The following is an 18,136-nucleotide window of genomic DNA, read 5'->3' as shown; positions in this document are numbered from 1 at the left end:
CTTCGACCCAATGTACGATCCTAACAGTAGAAGAGGAGAGGCAGATTTCTCCAATTTCTCCTTTCTCCCCTGCAGTCCCTCTTGCTGCTCAGAGGGGCCCCCGTCCCTCTGAAGATGGTGGGGCAAAAAGGGCTTCAGAGGGAAGGGAGAATCAGTGAAGATTGTCACCCCAGCCTCCTCTTATGAGTGGAACTCTGCTCAGGGGATGCTCTTGCCCGCAGAAGCCTACTTAGGGTACATGAGGGACGTGGGTGATGCTGTGGTCTAAATCACTGAGCCTCTTGGGCTTCCCATTCAGAAGGTCATCTCTGGAAGAATCAGGCTTTGTACCAAAGCACCCTAGCTCAGCTGAAGGAGCACTTTGGCATGAAGGATCTTAGTGAGGTATCCAACTATCTTTCTCTGCAGGTAGAGAAAGACCAGGCAGGACATTTTCTGGTACACCAAATGCAGAAAATTGCTAATGTACTAACCAGGTTGAATTTGGTTGATGCAAATCCTGTGGACACACCAATGGTAACAGGTTACTAGGTAGATGATACTGCCGAAGCATTTTCTGACACTACACTGTACAGATGCATTCTAGGCAAACTGAATTTCATTGCTAGATGTTCAAGACCTCAAAAACTGTAAGCACTAATATGCTTAGCAGACATGCTAACAATCCTACTGATCAGGATTGGAAAGCTTTCAAGCGCATAGCACGCTATCTGAAGGGCACTTTGCACTATAGACTGAGGTTCACGAGTCAGAAGACTGGAGGTCTTGAGATTTTTGCAGATGCTAGTTTTGGAAGTGACACCACGGATGGTACCAGCACTTCTGGAGTGTGCTACATGTACAACCACTGTCTGTTTGACTGGTTGTGCAAGAAGCAGATGACAGTAAGCCTAAATTCCTGTGAAGCAGAACTCAGTACCCTGTCATTTCCACTCCTGGATTGTGAATGATTGATGAAACTGTTTCAGGATGTCAGAGTCAAGGTGACATGTCCTGTACAGGTGTATCAAGATAACAGATCCTGTTTGGCTTTGCTAACCTCAAAGAGTTGCAAGCAAAGAACCAAATACTTGCAGATAAAGTTACATTGTGCAAGGGAATGTATCCAGAAAGGTGTCCTACATGCCAGGAAACGAAATTCTTGCAGATCTGTTGTTAACACATAACAACTTAAGGTTTATGTACAGCGGTTGCAGTTGTGTTGAAATATGTTGACACAGGTTACACGGAAAGGGGGAGGATGTTGGGATGTTCCGTTCCACCTTAAGGAATGATTGTTGTGTGTCACATGCCTGTTTACACTCCAGCACAGCTTGCTGGGAACTTCCATTTGTGTATAGCTTTTGCTTAGGCTGTCTTGCTTTGGACATGAAAGAGATTGGACATGTTTCCTCTGTCCTGATGTATGCTGAATAAACTGCTTGTAAATATGCTCACGCAACCTCTCCTGCCACTTCTGTTTGCACGTTATCTCTGCTGAGTAGAGCGTGCCCTAGCTTTGGAAGTTCAGGTCACTGATTCAAGGACTGGAGTTTGTCCGGTACACCAGCCGGTGGGATGGAGTCAGCTGGGGGCCTTCCAATTGCCCCTGCTTCCTTGGTTGTATGCCAACAAGTGGTTCAAATCCCGGCAACCAGGTGAGCTCCCGTTGCTCTGTCTCAGCTACTGCCAGCTTAGCAGTTCGAAGGCACGCCAGTGCAAGTAGATAAAGAGGTACCACTGTGGCGGGAAGGTAAGCAGCGTTTCCGTGTGCTCTGGTTTCCGTCATGGTGTGACATTGTGCCAGAAGCGGTTTAGTCCTGCTGGCCACATGACCCGGAAAGCTGTCTGTGGACAAACGCCGGCTCCCTTGGCCTGAAAGCGAGATGAGTGCCACAACCCCATAGTCGCCTTTGACTGGACTTAACCGTCCAGGGGTCCTTCACCTTTTACTTAGGGTATAATACATTCTGTTTGTCTTAGGTTCACATGTTTTTAATCTTAAACCTACTGATTTCTTTTTTTAAAAATTCTGGTTAACAACTTAGACACATGGGTATTATTAATTTTTTTGCACTGCTCTTTGCATCTCTTGGTGGGTGCACACCCTGTGCTTTGCATAGCTAACCTTTGTCATGTCGTTCCCTTCCACCAGATGCATTCTGTTGCAGGCTATATCATTCTGGTACAGTACCATAGCTAAAGATACAGTTGTAGGCTTAGTTTGAAATAGCACTTTCTGCTGTTTTCACTGGAATACATATCTTTGGACTGGGTTCGCTGGAATCTATCTGCAGTGGCCTTTTCATGCATGCAAGGCAGTTAAGAGTTGAAGGATACATATGTGACCTCTCCCTTCCTTTCAACTCAGTGGTTATAAGGTTGGCAGATTAGGTTAAGAGTTCATGTTCTTCATTAACACTTGCCTTGCACAAATACTCTTTCCTCTCCCTTTTTTAACTGGGGAAATACTCTTACTTAAGTTGCTTCACCTTGTTCTGTAGGTGTGGTTTCTTTTTAGAATTGCCTAGACAGCAGTTTTCGAAATTAGCCAGGCGTCAGGCACATCTTGCACCTGGCTATCAGCTGCTTGCAACCAAGTGAAGATGTCTAGGTTCCAGGAGGGCACCTAACCATAGTTGTCAACTTTTCCCTTTTTAAAAGGGAAATTCCCTTATTCCAAATAGGATTCCTCGCAAGAAAAGGGAAAAGTTGACAGCTATGCACCTCACATGTCCACAATCTGGAGTTTCATGCCTGGGGAATCATTGGACCTGGACTGTTTGCACACACTAATACCACATCCTGTAGAATTCTGTCAGTTAGATTTTATCTGCACAATCCGAATGAATTTCAGGAACCAAAAGGCTTTTTCTGAGCAGGAGCAGTGAATGACATTATAATTAGTTGCTGTAGCTTGTCTTCACTTACCCCACCCTACTGCCCTGCTCACAGTTGGAGTGGGGGGGATTCACGTTATGAATGGTCCGTGTCACCATTAAGAAAATGAGGTTGGAATAGGCCAGTGTATATGTGGACTGCCCCTGCTTCAAGTGACTTTTCTTCTTGAAGTTCTCAAAGCTCTTAACCTGGCTCAAGGTTGTCCTCTGAACTAGCAGGATGTTTAACTCATAATCAGTCACAGTCAGTCCATCATTTGGAAGATAAGACTTTAGAGCCGTCTTGCCCCAAAATAGCAACTAGGCATTCCGTTTCACCGATTATAACTTTGGTTTAATGACCCATTTGGCGCCTAGCTTACATATCTTGAGTTTCTAATGCCGGCTCTAAGACTTTGAGGAAGGGAAGCATAAAACCAACCAAAGAGCAAGAATTACGGTGTTACATGCAAATGTATACAAGTCTTGCCAACCATTTCCCCCCCTAGTTAAAAAGCGGTGTCAGGAGATTAAAGGTGCAACACAAACTTGGAGTTGGGACTTGTGTCTCTGCATTTGCTGATTCAAGCTGGAATAGAATTGGGAGAAGAAAAATGGACCATGGAGAACAGATCAAGTGTCCAGTCTGCCAACAGCAATCCTGTGCTCAAATCAGTGCTGGACAAGGAATGAGTGACTTTTCCCTACACCAGAGGTTTTCAGCCTTTTTGGGTCCACGGCTCCCTTGACCAACTACATTCTTTCTGCTGCACCCCTGTGGGGCTCAGGAGCCCAGTTGTGTCACCCTTTGCCTGCAGAACTGGCAGCCTCTCAACCTTTTTCAAACACTCTCCCTTGTGGAGTGTTCCCTCAGCCTCCTCTCCCCTCTCCTTGGGAGTCCTCTGGGCAGCCACAGGGGCCACTCCTGGTCTCTGAACTGCCTCTCCTTGCCCCAAAGAAAAGTGCCTTCTCCCATTGCCCACAGGGGCCTGGGAAGCACCCCTTGGCCAGCACCAAAGCCACCATTCGCCTGTGGAGCTTGTAGCAAGGGCTGCTGAAACAAACAGCTGTGCAAGCCTTTGGGAGGCAGCGACGCGAGGACATCAGAAGAGTCATTTTAAAATAGAATTATTAAATGGAATGGTAGAAATTCTCTCTCCCTCCCCTATCCAATATTTGGTTGACAAAGGTTGTTGAATCCAGGGTGATCTTATCAAGGCACCTGATTTTTGTTGATCCTTCGTACCCAGTGTGACTCCCGAAACCTTCTCCTCTAGGATGGTATCAGATATGGCACAAAAGGCTGCAGATGATAGAAGAGACTGGTGAAAATTGGATTCCTTGTCTACCACTACTGGAAGTGCTTCTGCTAGCGCAAAGCTACCATTTGATAAAAACCAGCGGCAATATTACCCAAATGGAAGCCACAATAAATATAGTTCGTATGGTTTTATTGCAATATTGTACAACTGCATGTCGAATTAGTTGATGAAGAATGGACCACCAGATTATGAACTAACTCTGCTCTTTTGGGTATAGTCGATGAGCCAATTCTGAACTGGAGAATGTTCTGCTTGCCACAGCCGTTTCTTTCACAACACAAAGAAGGTAATCTCTTTTGTAAAGACAGATAGCCAAAATGAGTTCAATGCCCTTTCGTTTTAAGCTGGAGCAACCATATGTTGATTGGCGTTGTCTGTGCTGATGTTTACTCTTGTCGGACTTTTGCCTAAGCCAAGTCTCCTTACCTCTGGAAGGACATGGTGACACAGTAGATAACTGTGGCCTTTTGAGTTGGTTGCTGCTTCCTCCCACCCCTCTCTTTTTCTTCCAAATTCAGAATGGGCGGGCACCGTGCCCTCTGTGTGTGTCAATACAGCTGCCTTTTTGCCCTTGGACGTTGGAAGACAGATCATTAAAGTATGTCTTGCTTCTTAATTTTTCAAGTGAGAGCTGGTGTGGGCAGCTGCCATGGAGCTACACTGGTACATTCACAATGGCTGCCTGTATGGCCTCATCCTTTTCTGCCCACTAAAGGGCTGCTGAGAGAGGGAGAAAGCTGCAAGTATAGTGCTATGGCAGCTGGCATCTCTAGAGATGGGTGCCAACCATAGCTCTTTGGCAGCAGGTGCACACAGGAAGGCAAAAGAGAAGGGATGTTTTCCCACTTGATTGGTCCAACATAAAAACCAGCTGAGGCAGCCTAGAATAGCAGCAACCTTTTTTGCTACTGCTGCACCACACTGTTGACTCATGTTAAGCTTGTGGTTCACCAAGACCCCAAGATCCTTTTCACAGGTACTGCTAGCAAGCCAAATGTCCCCCATCCTATATCTGTGCATCTGGTTCTTCCTGCCTAAGCACAGAACCTTAGATTTGTCCCTATTGAAATTCATTTTGTTAGCTTGGGCCCAGTTCTCCAACCTGTTAAGGTCATTTTGAATCCTGATTTTTGCCTTCTGTGGCATTAGCTACCCCTCCTAGTTTGGTGTCACCTGCAAATTTGATGAGCGTCCCCTCAATTCCTTCATCCAAATAGTTTATAAAGACATTGAACCCAACACCACAACCCAGCTCTGCTCCCTTCTGAAACAAGTGAGAACTTTGGGCTTCTACCAGCCCTTATTCTATCTCCGTGTTGGTGGTAATAGAGGTGCTTTAGCCGCCTGCACTGTTCAGAAATGGTTTGAGGCATTGGTGAGCTTGAAGCTACACTGCAGGGTATCAAGACAGTGGTTTGTGCCACTGAGACTTTAGTGAAAGGGAAATGGACTTGGAATCTTGTTTCCTCTCACGGATAAAGTAGGATGGCCAAATGGTATACGGCTCTGGAAATACTTCATACAGTAAATGTAAACTTAAGATGTTAAATATTGTCGACGTGCTTTGAGTCCTGGAAACTCTGTCCAAATATACTGGCCGTGTAACAAAGCAAATGAATTTTGGTCTCGAACAAGGAACAGAATAGAGAGAAAAACAATTTGCTCCAGGTCCGGTTTTATTCTGATTAGCCAGTGTCAAAAAGCACCTTAGCAACCAACAGAACTAATATCCTATATCAGGGATGTCCAACCGGTCAATCGCGATCTAGATCACTGCCAGTTTTTTTATATTGGGAGTAGATTGCAGTCTCTTGGAAGTTGGACGTTCCTGTCCTATATAATTGTTGCTGTAAGGTGTTAGGCAAAACCTTGATAAGTCTTCAACCCACTCATAGCAGAATGGGAAACAGAAATGTCTGAACACGCAGCCATGGCAAAGCTTACAGTCTTTATTTCAGGGTGAAAGAAGGAAGACAGGGGTTTAATATATTTAGACATAATTGGACAATGTTCATGGAATACCGGTGTAATTTAAGATGTGTTCTCAACTTCCAAAATATTTATTTGAGGCGAATTAGGATTGTTTCCAATGCTGCCTTTGCATGAGCAGAATGGATTTTTACTTATTTGGGTGTGATTCATGCTCTGCACCTTGAAGTGGTTTGGCCCAAGACGCAGGTTAATATTGGTGGGAACTGGGCCCTAAGAGTGAAGCATGATGCTAAGTATGGGAACAATGCAAAAGGAGTTTTTTTGCACAGATGCAGGCGGAAAGAGGAAGTTAGGAGAAAGGGTAGTGAAAGATTTTGGGGGTGTTTGAAAGAGCAAGCAGGGCAGGGGAGGAAATCCACCATCCCCAAGCCTCAGAGAGCAGTGCTCAGCCTTTTTTGGTTTCAATTTTAGTTTCTCATTTTTCCAGTCTTCCCTCAGTTCTCCCTCCACCTCATCTTTAGCTTTGGTTCAGCACCTTAGAAAGACACTGAATTGAGGCTTCTTATAGCCACAAGTCCCGGCAGACCCCTGATAATAGGAATGTACAGGAACTCTTCCGAAATGGATGATGTGATTGACATTGTGCTGGAAGCATCTCAAGCATCTGGTGGTGATAACGAGGCAAGTTTTGCTGGGGATTATTTTACAGCTTTCGAGTCCGTTTGCTGCTTTTCGGCCGTAGTGTTTTAAAGTAGGAGTTGATCTGAAGCTGCAAAATAAACAGTCTGTTGTGATTGAACATCTAAGAGTGACCAAAGTTACTGTTCAGGGGATTCCAGAAACTGGACCTTGTGGTTTTGATTTAGAAAAAGCATTTTGGTTCCTGAAATTCATTCGGATTGTGCAGATAAAATAAAAGCCCTGGCATCTTCACTTGGTCTCAAGTGGCTGATAGGTGCAAAATGCGCCTGGTGCCTGGATAATTTCGAACACTGCTTAGAGCAGGGGAACATTTTGCCTATGTGGGCTGGATCCGTATCAGATCCTAGTCAGTGGGGTCAGATTTTACAAGTAGATCTGGACCAGAAGTCAGGACTTAAGAGGTTGCCAAGAGTTCCCATGGGGAACTTTTTTGCACCGCCAATCCATGTTCTAGGGCCAATGCCTGTTTTCCTTTGCCAATGCGCAGTTAGGAATCTACTTTAAGGCTTCCAATTGTGCATTGACAACTGCATCTGTACCTGCCCAGTACCAGACATCACATATGCTGAAAGGTGTGGGGCAGGTAAGCATGGTTTGGGGAATGCAGCCTTGCAGACAGTGTTTGAATCCTTGCCAGTTTGACTTGCAAGCCAAAGTTTTCCCACCTGTACTGTAGAGTCTAATAAGCTCAAGGTGATATGTTAACCTGCCTCCTAGGATAAGGCTATTACTGGTGATATTGACTTGCAACATCCATGCCTTTCAATAGTGCAATTTGATCACAAATACAATGTATGTTTGAGAAGAGAGAAAAGAAGGGAATTGTAGAAACACTAAGCAGAATGAGCTGTCTTACAATGTATTTTGTTAAAATTGCTTTTCTATGATTATGGGCAGAGCTTTATTTGTTTTTTTTGCTCCGTTATAACAGACTGTGTGCAATCTTATCTTTTTCTCCATAGGCTTCACCTGGCCTGCAAGACATTGTTAGGTTTGCAGCTTAAATGAAGCACTTTAGCACTATGCAAGTTTATAAATGTACTTTAAACCTTCCTGAAAAAGACACCCCAAATCATTAACTTTTCTGCTCAGTGACCTGTTCTCAGCTTTGTTTGTTTGCTAGAAAAACCAAGAACAAACAGTGACTGCATTCTGACATTGTGTATTTACTTTACCAAAATAAACTCCAGGCGAATTCATAATCTGAAGATAAATGAGCAAATAACCGCTTGTTTGGTTTGGATGCAAAGATGGCTGGACTACTTTTGCATAGCTGGCCAAAGTCTTTGTGAGCTAATATATCAAAACGCCCCGTGAAAGGTCTTTTATGACTTCTGGGATGACTGCAGCAGTAATACTTGCTGCCTTTTGAAAACCAGAAGGCCACAACCCTACCCTTTAGATCGTATGGTCAGATAACATGTACAAGTTTTTTGTATATACAAATCGTACAGTCTGGGCAACGAAAGGTCATGGCTGTGTACAGTCAGCATAACCTCCCCAGTGTCCTGGCATAACATGGTTGTGTTGTGAATTGACGTGGCACAGAATTTGTGCTCTGACCGTGTCTCTGTCCCTATTTTGGCTGCTCTGCCACTGCATTTTCTCTGGCAGAGCGGCTGTGTTCATGGTGTATCCCTACATCACGTTGGAGACTTCTGATCTGCTGGTGGAATATATTGTGTTCCGCCGCCGGGCTTCTGCCGAGAACCTAGAACTCTTCGGCTGATGCAGACTCAAGGATAAGATTGCACTCCGATATTTAATTTGCATCGGTTTTAAATTCACCCTTTCTGTGTGGAGATTTGAAAAGACGATTCTGCCGGCAAAATTTCAAAATACGGTATACATTTTGAAATGATTACTCTTCTTTCAAAACAAAATGTTAAGTGTAAATACAATATTATAAACTTGAAATTGGTCTTGGAGAATGGAATAGTTTTGCATTAGCAGTTTCTTTTCAGTTCAGTTGTAATAGGAGGAAGAGTAAAATCTTGCTTGCTAACCTTCTGTCGATTAGGTGAAATGCAGACTGTGTTCTTACCCTTATAAGAAACCAAGTGTTTACACTAGCAATGAATGCTCCCTCTTCGCTGCTGCCTCCTCCTCCTTTTTTTCTTCTTCCTTTTTCACATGCTGTTTACTTTCAGAGCCCTGGCTTGTGTTTGCGGTTTTCCATTTTCTGTCAAGCTGCATGTGTAGAGATAAAGGCGATCTTCATTCTGCAAGTTGTCTTATATCTGTTTTACGGACTATCTGCCTTTTTCAGATACGTAGCTGCGGAAAACACTTCGGGCCACTCAGGGCAAAATAAACTAACATGAAAAAGTCTTGTGCTTTTCAACTTAGTGTTCAAGAACATAGGTTCTTCATGGTGGTGAAACGATATTTTCTCATTATGATTTGACAATATGCCAGTAACAAAATATGCAGTAATTTACTGACCAGTGAAGTTAAAAAAAAAAAATCAGTTCTTTGGGCAATTTATTTTCACCACCATTTAAAGGAAAGGTAGGGGAAGGGATATTTTGGCTATGTCTGAAGTAGTAGTTCTTTTTAAGGATAACTCTGGTTTCGTTTCGTTTTAAAATATTTTTATTAACCAATTTTCACATAACAATTTGTCAATCCTCTTAATCAATTACATTATTTTCCCCCTTTCCCCCCTCAACCCTCCCTCTCCCCCTCACCAAGAACTTCCCTCAGCCCCCCTCCCTGATTTCTTTACATATATTGTTTTCTGCATGCTGTAAAATTGTACGTATCCTTACTTTATCTATCATATGTTCAGCTAATAAATTTGTGAATGTTTATTCAAAACCTGCCACAGAGACCAATTCATTTTGTTGTCTTTTTAAAAGTTCCCATTCTTCCTTGAAGTCACCGTTGTCCTTTTCACGCAGCTTATATGTCAGTTTGGCCAATTCATCAATTTTTCTTGACACAGTTCTTTCGTTGGGATTTCCTCGTTCTTCCATCGTTGTGCTAACAAGACTCTTGCCGCTGTTGTAGCATACATAAATAAGTTATTTACTTTTATGGGCTGGTCTTGTCCTACAGTAGGATAACTCTGGTTTTTATTTAGTTTCTTGTGGCAGTCTCTTCTTCTTCTTCTTCTTCTTCTTCTATCTTCTTCTTCCTCCTCCTCCTCCTCCTCCACGCACACACAACTCAGTCCCTGCTCTGCCTATGTAAGTCCTGCCATCAGTTCTGATAGCTGAATGGAACCATATTCTGAGGCAGTATGAGATGCTTGCGAACATTGGTGAATGTTGTTCTGCCCTCACCTCCATACTTGCAGTGTTTCTGCTGCTTAAATACTGAACTAACACCCCCTCCCATTAAATATAGTTTAGGCAGTATTGTAGTGGGCTCACTAAATCATCATGCTGTTATAAGCACCAAGATGCTACTCCATTTCACAGCTTCATAGAACTCCCGAAGTTTACATTGCAAATGCCTCAAACTTTGGCAAATTGCTCAGTATCTGACTATTCAGATGTAGTTTAAGTTGCTTAACCATTCTTTTGTGATCTCAAATACTGATTGAAGGGAAGATTTGAGTACAATATATATGTATCATATCAGTTAATGAAGGAAGTACACTGGTTTTTAACGTGGCTTACTTACTTTTTTAAAGAACACAAAAGCAGGAGACTAATCCTTTCCTATTTGCTTCTGTAGTTTATAAGGAAGGAGGTCTTTGTTAAAATGACAAAGTGAGCCTGCCAGAAATCCCTACTCGAATTATTTAGATTAAATTTCCCTTTGATAGTTTCGCTTATTTTGAATTCTACAGATTTATCCCATTAGACATACAAAATATCTCCAGATTTCAAGAAAGAGCAGTCAGGGAAATGTGTTGACCTTTGGGATGGTATATAGACTCTCCAAAAGAATTACAAAAATGTAAGATAATGCTAGAGCACCATTGCAATCTTAGTTTAACCCACTTATCAAGTTATAGTACTTTAATTGAATGTCCTTTTCCTGAAGATCTGCTTTTAACCGTTTTTTGTGGGTTTTTATTTTTTTTACGTTTGCGCAACTAACGTCTTGAGGATTAAGATTCTTGTTGAAAGATGAATTTGGAAGTTTTCTGGGGGGAAACTACAATTCATTTCTCTGTGCTTTCTGAGGGAAATAAGAAAAGCTGATATCAAAGGGGAAATGTTCCCTTGGTCCCAGGATTAAATCAAAGTGGTGGTGGTGGTGGTGGTGGTGATGATAATAATAATAATAATAATAATAATAATAATAATAATAATAATGTGGACAACTAAATAATCAGGATTTTGCCAGCTTTGAAAACAACAGAAAGCATAGCTTAGTATGGTATGTAGTAATAAAGAATACAGAAACACATTTCAGTGGTTTTGTAAAAGTTCTTTTGGGGTTTTTCGGGGTATGTGTGTGTTTGATTTTGGAATAGAGCTGCCTAATTTGAGGAAGTTAAGGCAAAGAGGATCTAAACCTGGGTGCTATTTTTGTCTGGGCTACCTTTTTAATGCAGAAATGAAACTTCTGAATCTGGAAATTTTGTTAAGTAGAACGAGCTCGTTCAGGAAGTGGAGAATAATAATTCCCTTAACTTTCCGCAAGTTGGCACGACCAGAGCCTGCACCTCTTCAACAAACAGCAGTGGTCTGCCTTGGTTTGTTTTACCATTTCTCCACCATGACTTTCAGAAGTTGCTTCCACAGCATTGTGGGACGGGAGTTCTAGAACAGTTTCTAAAAGAAGGCACTGTTTCCACTAAGTGGTTTCAGAAAGCCACTTCAGAATTTGAATGGATGGTATTAAGCAACGCCTTCAACGGTGCTCTCTGTTTGCTTGTAGAATTCTTGAATTTTTGAAAACAAGTGGGTGATGTCGGGTTTTCAACCTTGCAGTGTATCACCAGCCAAACATTACTGCGGTGAAACTGCCGCAGTTCTCATTGTGGGAGCTGAGGTGCTTTCGTCCCAGCGCCTTGCGGGCTGAGGCCAATACAGCTGGCCCCAGCCTGCTGCTCAACTGGGGGGCAGAAAGCCTTGTGCTAGTCCCCATTTCTCCTCCTAACCTACCTCACAGGGTTGTTGGGAGGGTGAAACTTTGGAGGGGGAGAGGAGTTTTGAAGCTCAGTGGCGTAGCGTGGGGGTGCAGGGGGGGCCGGCCGCACCGGGCGCAACATCTGGGAGTTAGGGTTAGGGGGTGCAAATCCACAGGTTAGGGGGCGCAGATTACTTGCCTTGCCCCGGGTGCTGACAACCCACGCTACGTCACTGTTGAAGCTCGTTGTAGAGAAAGGCTGGGGGGGGGGGAGAACCCCCAAATCTTCACTGTCATTCCAAATCAATGCAGCGTACTCTATATCTTCTTTAAAAATGTAACTGACATTTTTTCTTTGTGGATTTCTTTCAGGCCAAAGCTGTGAACCTTAGAATGTCATGATGGCTTGCCTCACGGTGACAGAAATGGAAGGCCCGGCCTCATCTGCTCTTCACCAGAATGGTGGCGTCCTTGGGAATGCGGCTGTTTCCACGCACACAGAGCCACTGCTTCGAGTTTACTTGTATCATTCCCAAGGAAAGATGGACGGCGATTATCTACAGTTTCCAGCAGGAGAGTACGTTGCAGAAGAGATCTGTGTTGCTGCTTGTAAAGCCTGTGGTAAGATCATACACCCTGTTTTCTGACCGACGGAACTGTTTCGGCCTCTCTTTTCTGCGATTTGGCAAGAAAGCACAGATCAGAATGGCACTTTGTGGCTCAGACAGCAGCCCCAGCAATGTTCCTTCAGTGCTTTGCAATCAAATGTTTGAAGGACTGTCCCAGGGGCTGTGGAACAGCTGTGTACTGCATCTCGAAGCCTTGGCAGTTGAGGCTTCAGAGAGCAGTTCTGGGAGGGAGAAGTGTTTGATGGGAGTGTGCTTGCTCCAGCACAGGAACGGTCATTTAAGTTCCAGATTGTTCCTTTGCAGCCCCACCCTTACCCACATCTGACATCCTCTAGTTTGACCCACAGCCTGGAGGTTCACCCATGGTTTAGTGTCATGCGACTGAGTCTTGGGGTCCCCCCTCTGCTTCCCCCCATTAACCGCTGTTTAGAATTGCCAGAACACTAAACTGTTCTCACTCTTAACTACTATTGAAACAAGCTAGCTTCATGAAACATAGCTTGAAAAAAGCATAGTTAAGACTAACTGGGTTGTCCAGGTTTGGACGTAACTCAAACCTGAAGTTAGTTAATATGGTCTCCTTCTGACTAGAGGGGGAGCATACTTCACATAATGCTGGCACATTCACATAATGCTCAACCATAGTTTAACATTTCACCTAAACAAGGCTTTTGTTGGTGTGAGAAAAAGAACGGAACCTGCGGCTGGTGCTCACACCTTCCTGTTCGTCTCGGAAGTTGCGGTTGTCTTTTGAAACCGTAGGTTCCTCTTCACTCAAGCTGCCCCTGATATTCTCTGACTAGACGAAGGAAGCTCTTGGTGAACCGAATGGAAAAAAGGTGCTTTCAAAAGAGACCCAAAGCCTGGACGATATCTTGATGGTGTAGGTGACAGTCACCGGTCCTTCTCGCTCCTCTGGCAATTTTAGGATTTCAAACATCCGATTAAGAATTTGCATCAATGCATTTAAGAGAAAATGTGACCAGAGACCAGAGGCTGCACATTTTTCTTGGGAAGACTTGGGAAGGAAAACTATTCAGTGTAACAGAAAACTTAGTGTCATTAATGTCATTAAAAGAAATCAGTCTGTTTTGTGAAATTAGAGAATAGTTTAGTTCCCTATTTTTAAGCTGCTAGTGTCAACTAAGATTATCCATTGCTAACTGTTGGAGTTCGATTAATAACATAACATTATCTGCTGGTGTATACTTTCTGGTGACAACTCCTGCATGGGCTGTTCCTTTTTTTATCTCTACCAAGTATTTCTATTATTGAAGTAAATACTGTAGTTAGTGCTTAAGCCAGAGTGCTCAATTTTTTAAAATTACTGGGAAGGTAATTGCAAGGCCATTTGCATTGTATCCTGGGGTAGTAGGGGAGCTTTCTGGTGTAGCCTGAGAGGTTCTGTCATCCTGGAGAATGGGAAAGGTGCCACAGGAAATGATTTAAGGTTGCCAAGATCAGATTGTGTCTTTAAAATATACATATTGGACAACATGTCTGTTCTGCCCACCCCAGATACCTTCAGATGCCCTTATAGAGCCTTTATGTAACCTAGGGGAAATCAAAGTTCCGTCTTGGAGTCAAAAGACACGTCAGGAGAACGTACTAGGGAACACTTTATTCCTTCTTTTTCACCATCTCCAATCTATACTTTACTTGTTCATGAAGGTTTGATTTAACCCACCAAGTTACACTGATTCAAAACAATGCTCTACTTTTTGAGTTATGGAAGACAAGGAATGTGAGCACTGCAAAAAAAAAAAAAAAGTTGTGCAGTTCTGTTTGTAATCTGGTAGATGATCTTTTTTCCTTTTTCCTTTAGATCAATGAGTGGTCTTAAGCAGGTTATGGGGCCCATGGCAAACCATGGTTAAGGAAGCTTTGTTTGGCCTTTGGTCATGCCGCCGGTCTATGAATATTCATGCTTGCAAAGAGTTTCCTTATCTATTCCTTGCTATTACTGACTTTATTTTCTTAGTACCTCCAAGTATGAACTTAGGACTCTGTTGTTCTGACAGTGCTTCTGTGAAGGATGTTATTTGTCCACTTCTCTTTCTGTGCTAAGTGTTGGAGCATTTCTGCGGTGTGGTATAGAACCATCCATCGGACTATGGCTCTCCATGTGAGGTGTTTGTCTGGAACTGTTGGATTAAGCTTTGCTTTCCATCTTAGGTGGCTTGGTCCCTTTCTGCGTTTCCATGCATTAGATTCATGGAATACTTATTTATTCCTTGCAGTCCTTGCCTTTATCCTCTGTTCGGGAGGAGGTGGCTCCTTAGGAGTGTGTTGTTTAGACAGCAGGCTAGCATATGCGCATGTGGCTTGTCATTTCCTCCCTTCCTTGGTCCAGAGGTTCTGCTTCTGCTGAATAATTCTGCATTCAGAATTCCCTTCTCTCAGGGTGGCCTTCAGCATATAAATCTAGGACAGCCTTTCTCAATCTGTGAGTCTCCAGATATTGTTGAACTACAACTCCCATCACCCCTAAATAGCAAGGCCAGAGCTCAGGGATGATGGGAGTTGTAGTCCAACAACATCTGGAGACCCACAGGTTGAGAAACACTGGTCTAGGAAGTAAAATGCAAGAGACAGAATGCAAGAGACATTGGGTACCAGAAGTTTGGCTAATAATCAGTAGTTTTCCTAACTCAGTCCATTCCATGGAATCCAGATCTCTGTGGTCTCAAGCAAAGTTCCTCACCACTCAATATCCGGGGACTTTATTCAAACACATTTCATAGAACGTAGGATGCTGTTTTATACTACATGAGTCTGTTGGCCCATCTAGCTCATATTCTCTCTACCAACTGGCAGCTGCTCTCCAATGTTTCACACCAGGTGACATTCCCTGGCCTATCTGGAGATGCACGGGATTGAATCTGGGACCTTCTGCAGGCAAAGCTTGCTCTGCTATAGAGTCATGGTCCTTCAGCTATTGGTTACTTTTTCTGGCCCTTATCCCTGTAACAGGGATTTCTTGGGATGATGATGATTGAAATAGGCCAGTATTCTGCTCCTCCCCAAATCCCCTGCCTAATTTATTATATCACACAACATACAATCATGGCAGGAAACCACAGTCCATTCCTCCCCACCCTGCGATCTGCAAATGTGGTTCCTTACCATCAAAGGCAATGTGCTCACGGAGGGCCTTCTACTTTTACCACTAAGACATGAGTAGCAAATTAGGGCGAGTTTGAGCAATCCATGGATTGAAAGAAACCAGGGTTGGCTGCAAAATCCAAATGTGGTAGATTGGCACGTTGGTAAGTACTTTTCGTGTACTCTGCGTCTTATATAAATAAGATTATCAGACACTTTTGAGACAATTAAACGCAGATGGTTAGACAACGAATTTCAAGAAATTAGTAGCCAAATCAGGAGAGTGTCTGTGCAGGTTTGGGGATGCTGCATTATGGACTGCCAATGGCAATTTACTTCTACCACCTGGCCAAACCGAATCAATGCGGGGTATATACACTAGCGAGACTGAATGTGCTGCCATCGACAATACTACAGGGGAGAGTCCAGAAAATACCGCTTGCAGAGAGACCATGTCCCTGTGGACAAAGTTGTATAGAATCCGCCATGCATGTTCTTTTGCACTGCCCCTCGTATCAGAGAATTCCATCTTAAGTTCATTAATCAGTTGGTTATTAGCAGGGAGTAGCATTTAGATGAATGTAAAGTAGCCTTCCTAATGTTGACCCAGAACGGGCATAGGATGGAGATAGTAGCCAGGTTTCTACTACAAGCAGTGAGGATCCGTGAATGTTATACAACAGTATTGCAATTGTTAGATGAGCAGTTTTCTTGTACTGAACCTTTGGGAATGTTGTCTATATGCCAATAAAGGTTTGAGAATGATTGATTGATTGACCTTTAATGGGTGTTACAGGAACAGTTCTCCAGCGGCTAAGATGCCAACACACGAGGATAGCAGATCTACCATGATTTATGTTGAACTACTAAGCACAGGGAGGGACGCGGGTGGCGCTGTGGGTAAAACCTCAGTGCCTAGGACTTGCCGATTGCATGGTCGGTGGTTCGAATCCCTGCGGCGGGGTGCGCTTCCGTCGTTCGGTCCCAGCACCTGCCAACCTAGCAGCTCGAAAGCACCTCCGGGTGCAAGTAGATAAATAGGGACCGCTTACCAGCGGGAAGGTAAACGGTGTTCCGTGTGCTGCGCTGGCTCGCCAGATGCAGCTTGTCACGCTGGCCACGTGACCTGGAAGTGTCTGCGGACAGCGCTGGCTCCTGGCCTATAGAGTGAGATGAGCGCACAACCCTAGAGTCTGGCAAGACTGGCCCGTACGGGCAAGGGTACCTTTACCTTTTTACTAAGCACAGAAGGAGGCACAAGTCCATTACATGGTTACTTAGGAGATAAATTCTAAAGCCCTCATTATTTTGCAAACAGGGACAAACCCGATCTCAGTTTACTGCCCGTGAAATTTCACACAGGCACAAGCAAGGATCTGAAACGCTCTTCAGCATACCGACATGTTGGCTTGAAATACAAGGAGGCTTTTGTCTGTCTCTGTACATAAAGTACGGGTTCTGCACTTCTGTCCCCTCCGTTGAGCTCAGCTAGAGCATTCCAACTGCAAAAAAGAACCACTTGCAAGTTAAATATCCCCAAGATAAATATGCCCAGGACCTCTCAACCAAAGTAGAAGCTTTTTTCAGTCCTGGTCTAAAGCTATTTATTACACTTGCATACATAGGCAGCTCTGGAAATAAATTAGTTCAGTTACATAAATGTACAACTGAAAGCAACTTAAATTATTCAAATATCTAAGCAGCAAATGTTCTCCCTAGCTGAACTGAATGGATAGCATAAAAAGAATATGCCAGTGTTGTTTAGTGGTTAAGAGTGATGGACCGGGATGACCAGGGTTCGAATCCCTACTCAAGCATGAAGCATCTTGAGTGATCTTGGACCAATCGCAGTCTCTCAGCTTAACCTGGCTCACAGGGTTGTTGTGAGGATAAAATTGAATTGGAGGAGAACCACGTTTGTCACCTTAAGCTCCTTTGGGGAAAGGTGAGATATAAATGCAGTAGGAATCCTAATAACAACAAGAAAAACAATACTATTGGAGGCAGGGGAGTGATTGAGGCCCAATAAGCAGCAGTCTCTAGGGCTGGGCGATATTTGGTTTTCAACGTTGCTATATATCGCCAGCTTAACATTGCACTATATATTGATATCTCATGATGTCTGAAATAAGGATGGAAGAGGTGAACACGTGGGGCTTGACGATATTTGGTTTTCAAGATCATGATATACCACCAGCTAAACATTGCAATATACCAGTAGATCACAAGGTCTGAAATAAGGATGGAGCTATGTGGAAGCATTATCAGGGACACGGGTGGCGCTGTGGGTTAAACCACAGAGCCTAGGACTTGCCGATCAGAAGGTCGGCGGTTCGAATCCCTGCGACGGGGTGAGCTCCCGTTGCTCACTCCCAGGTCCTGCCAACCTAGCAGTTCAAAAGCATGTCAAAGTAGATAAATAGGTACTGCTCCAGCGGGAAGGTAAACGGCGTTTCCGTGCGCTGCTCTGGTTCGCCAGAAGCGGCTTAGTCATGCTGGCTGCATGACCTGGTAGCTGTACGCTGGCTCCCTTGGCCAATAAAGCGAGATGAGCGCC

The 18,136-nt window shown here is 43.8% G+C and overlaps 1 protein-coding gene across 2 annotated transcripts in view; it reads left to right on the top strand.

Annotated features, from left to right (window-relative positions):
* Window positions 1-18,136, top strand: part of JAK2 (Janus kinase 2) — an 84,896-nt gene that overhangs the window by 18,480 nt on the left and 48,280 nt on the right. Inside the window, exons 3-4 of one of the 2 annotated variants that reach the window (XM_083419543.1) lie at window positions 7,777-8,657; window positions 12,218-12,466. In XM_083419543.1, the coding sequence (XP_083275669.1) occupies window positions 12,244-12,466 (223 nt within the window). In that variant the 5' untranslated portion in view covers window positions 7,777-8,657; window positions 12,218-12,243. The remainder of the gene's footprint in view (window positions 1-7,776; window positions 8,658-12,217; window positions 12,467-18,136) is intronic. The other variant, XM_083419542.1, reaches the window with a different exon arrangement.

Source organism: Podarcis tiliguerta (genome assembly GCF_965153285.1).
Source record: "Podarcis tiliguerta genome assembly, chromosome: 17".
Classification (NCBI taxonomy): domain Eukaryota; kingdom Metazoa; phylum Chordata; class Lepidosauria; order Squamata; family Lacertidae; genus Podarcis; species Podarcis tiliguerta.
Note: the sequence above shows the minus strand (reverse complement) of the source record. Positions and strands in the feature narration are given on the sequence as shown.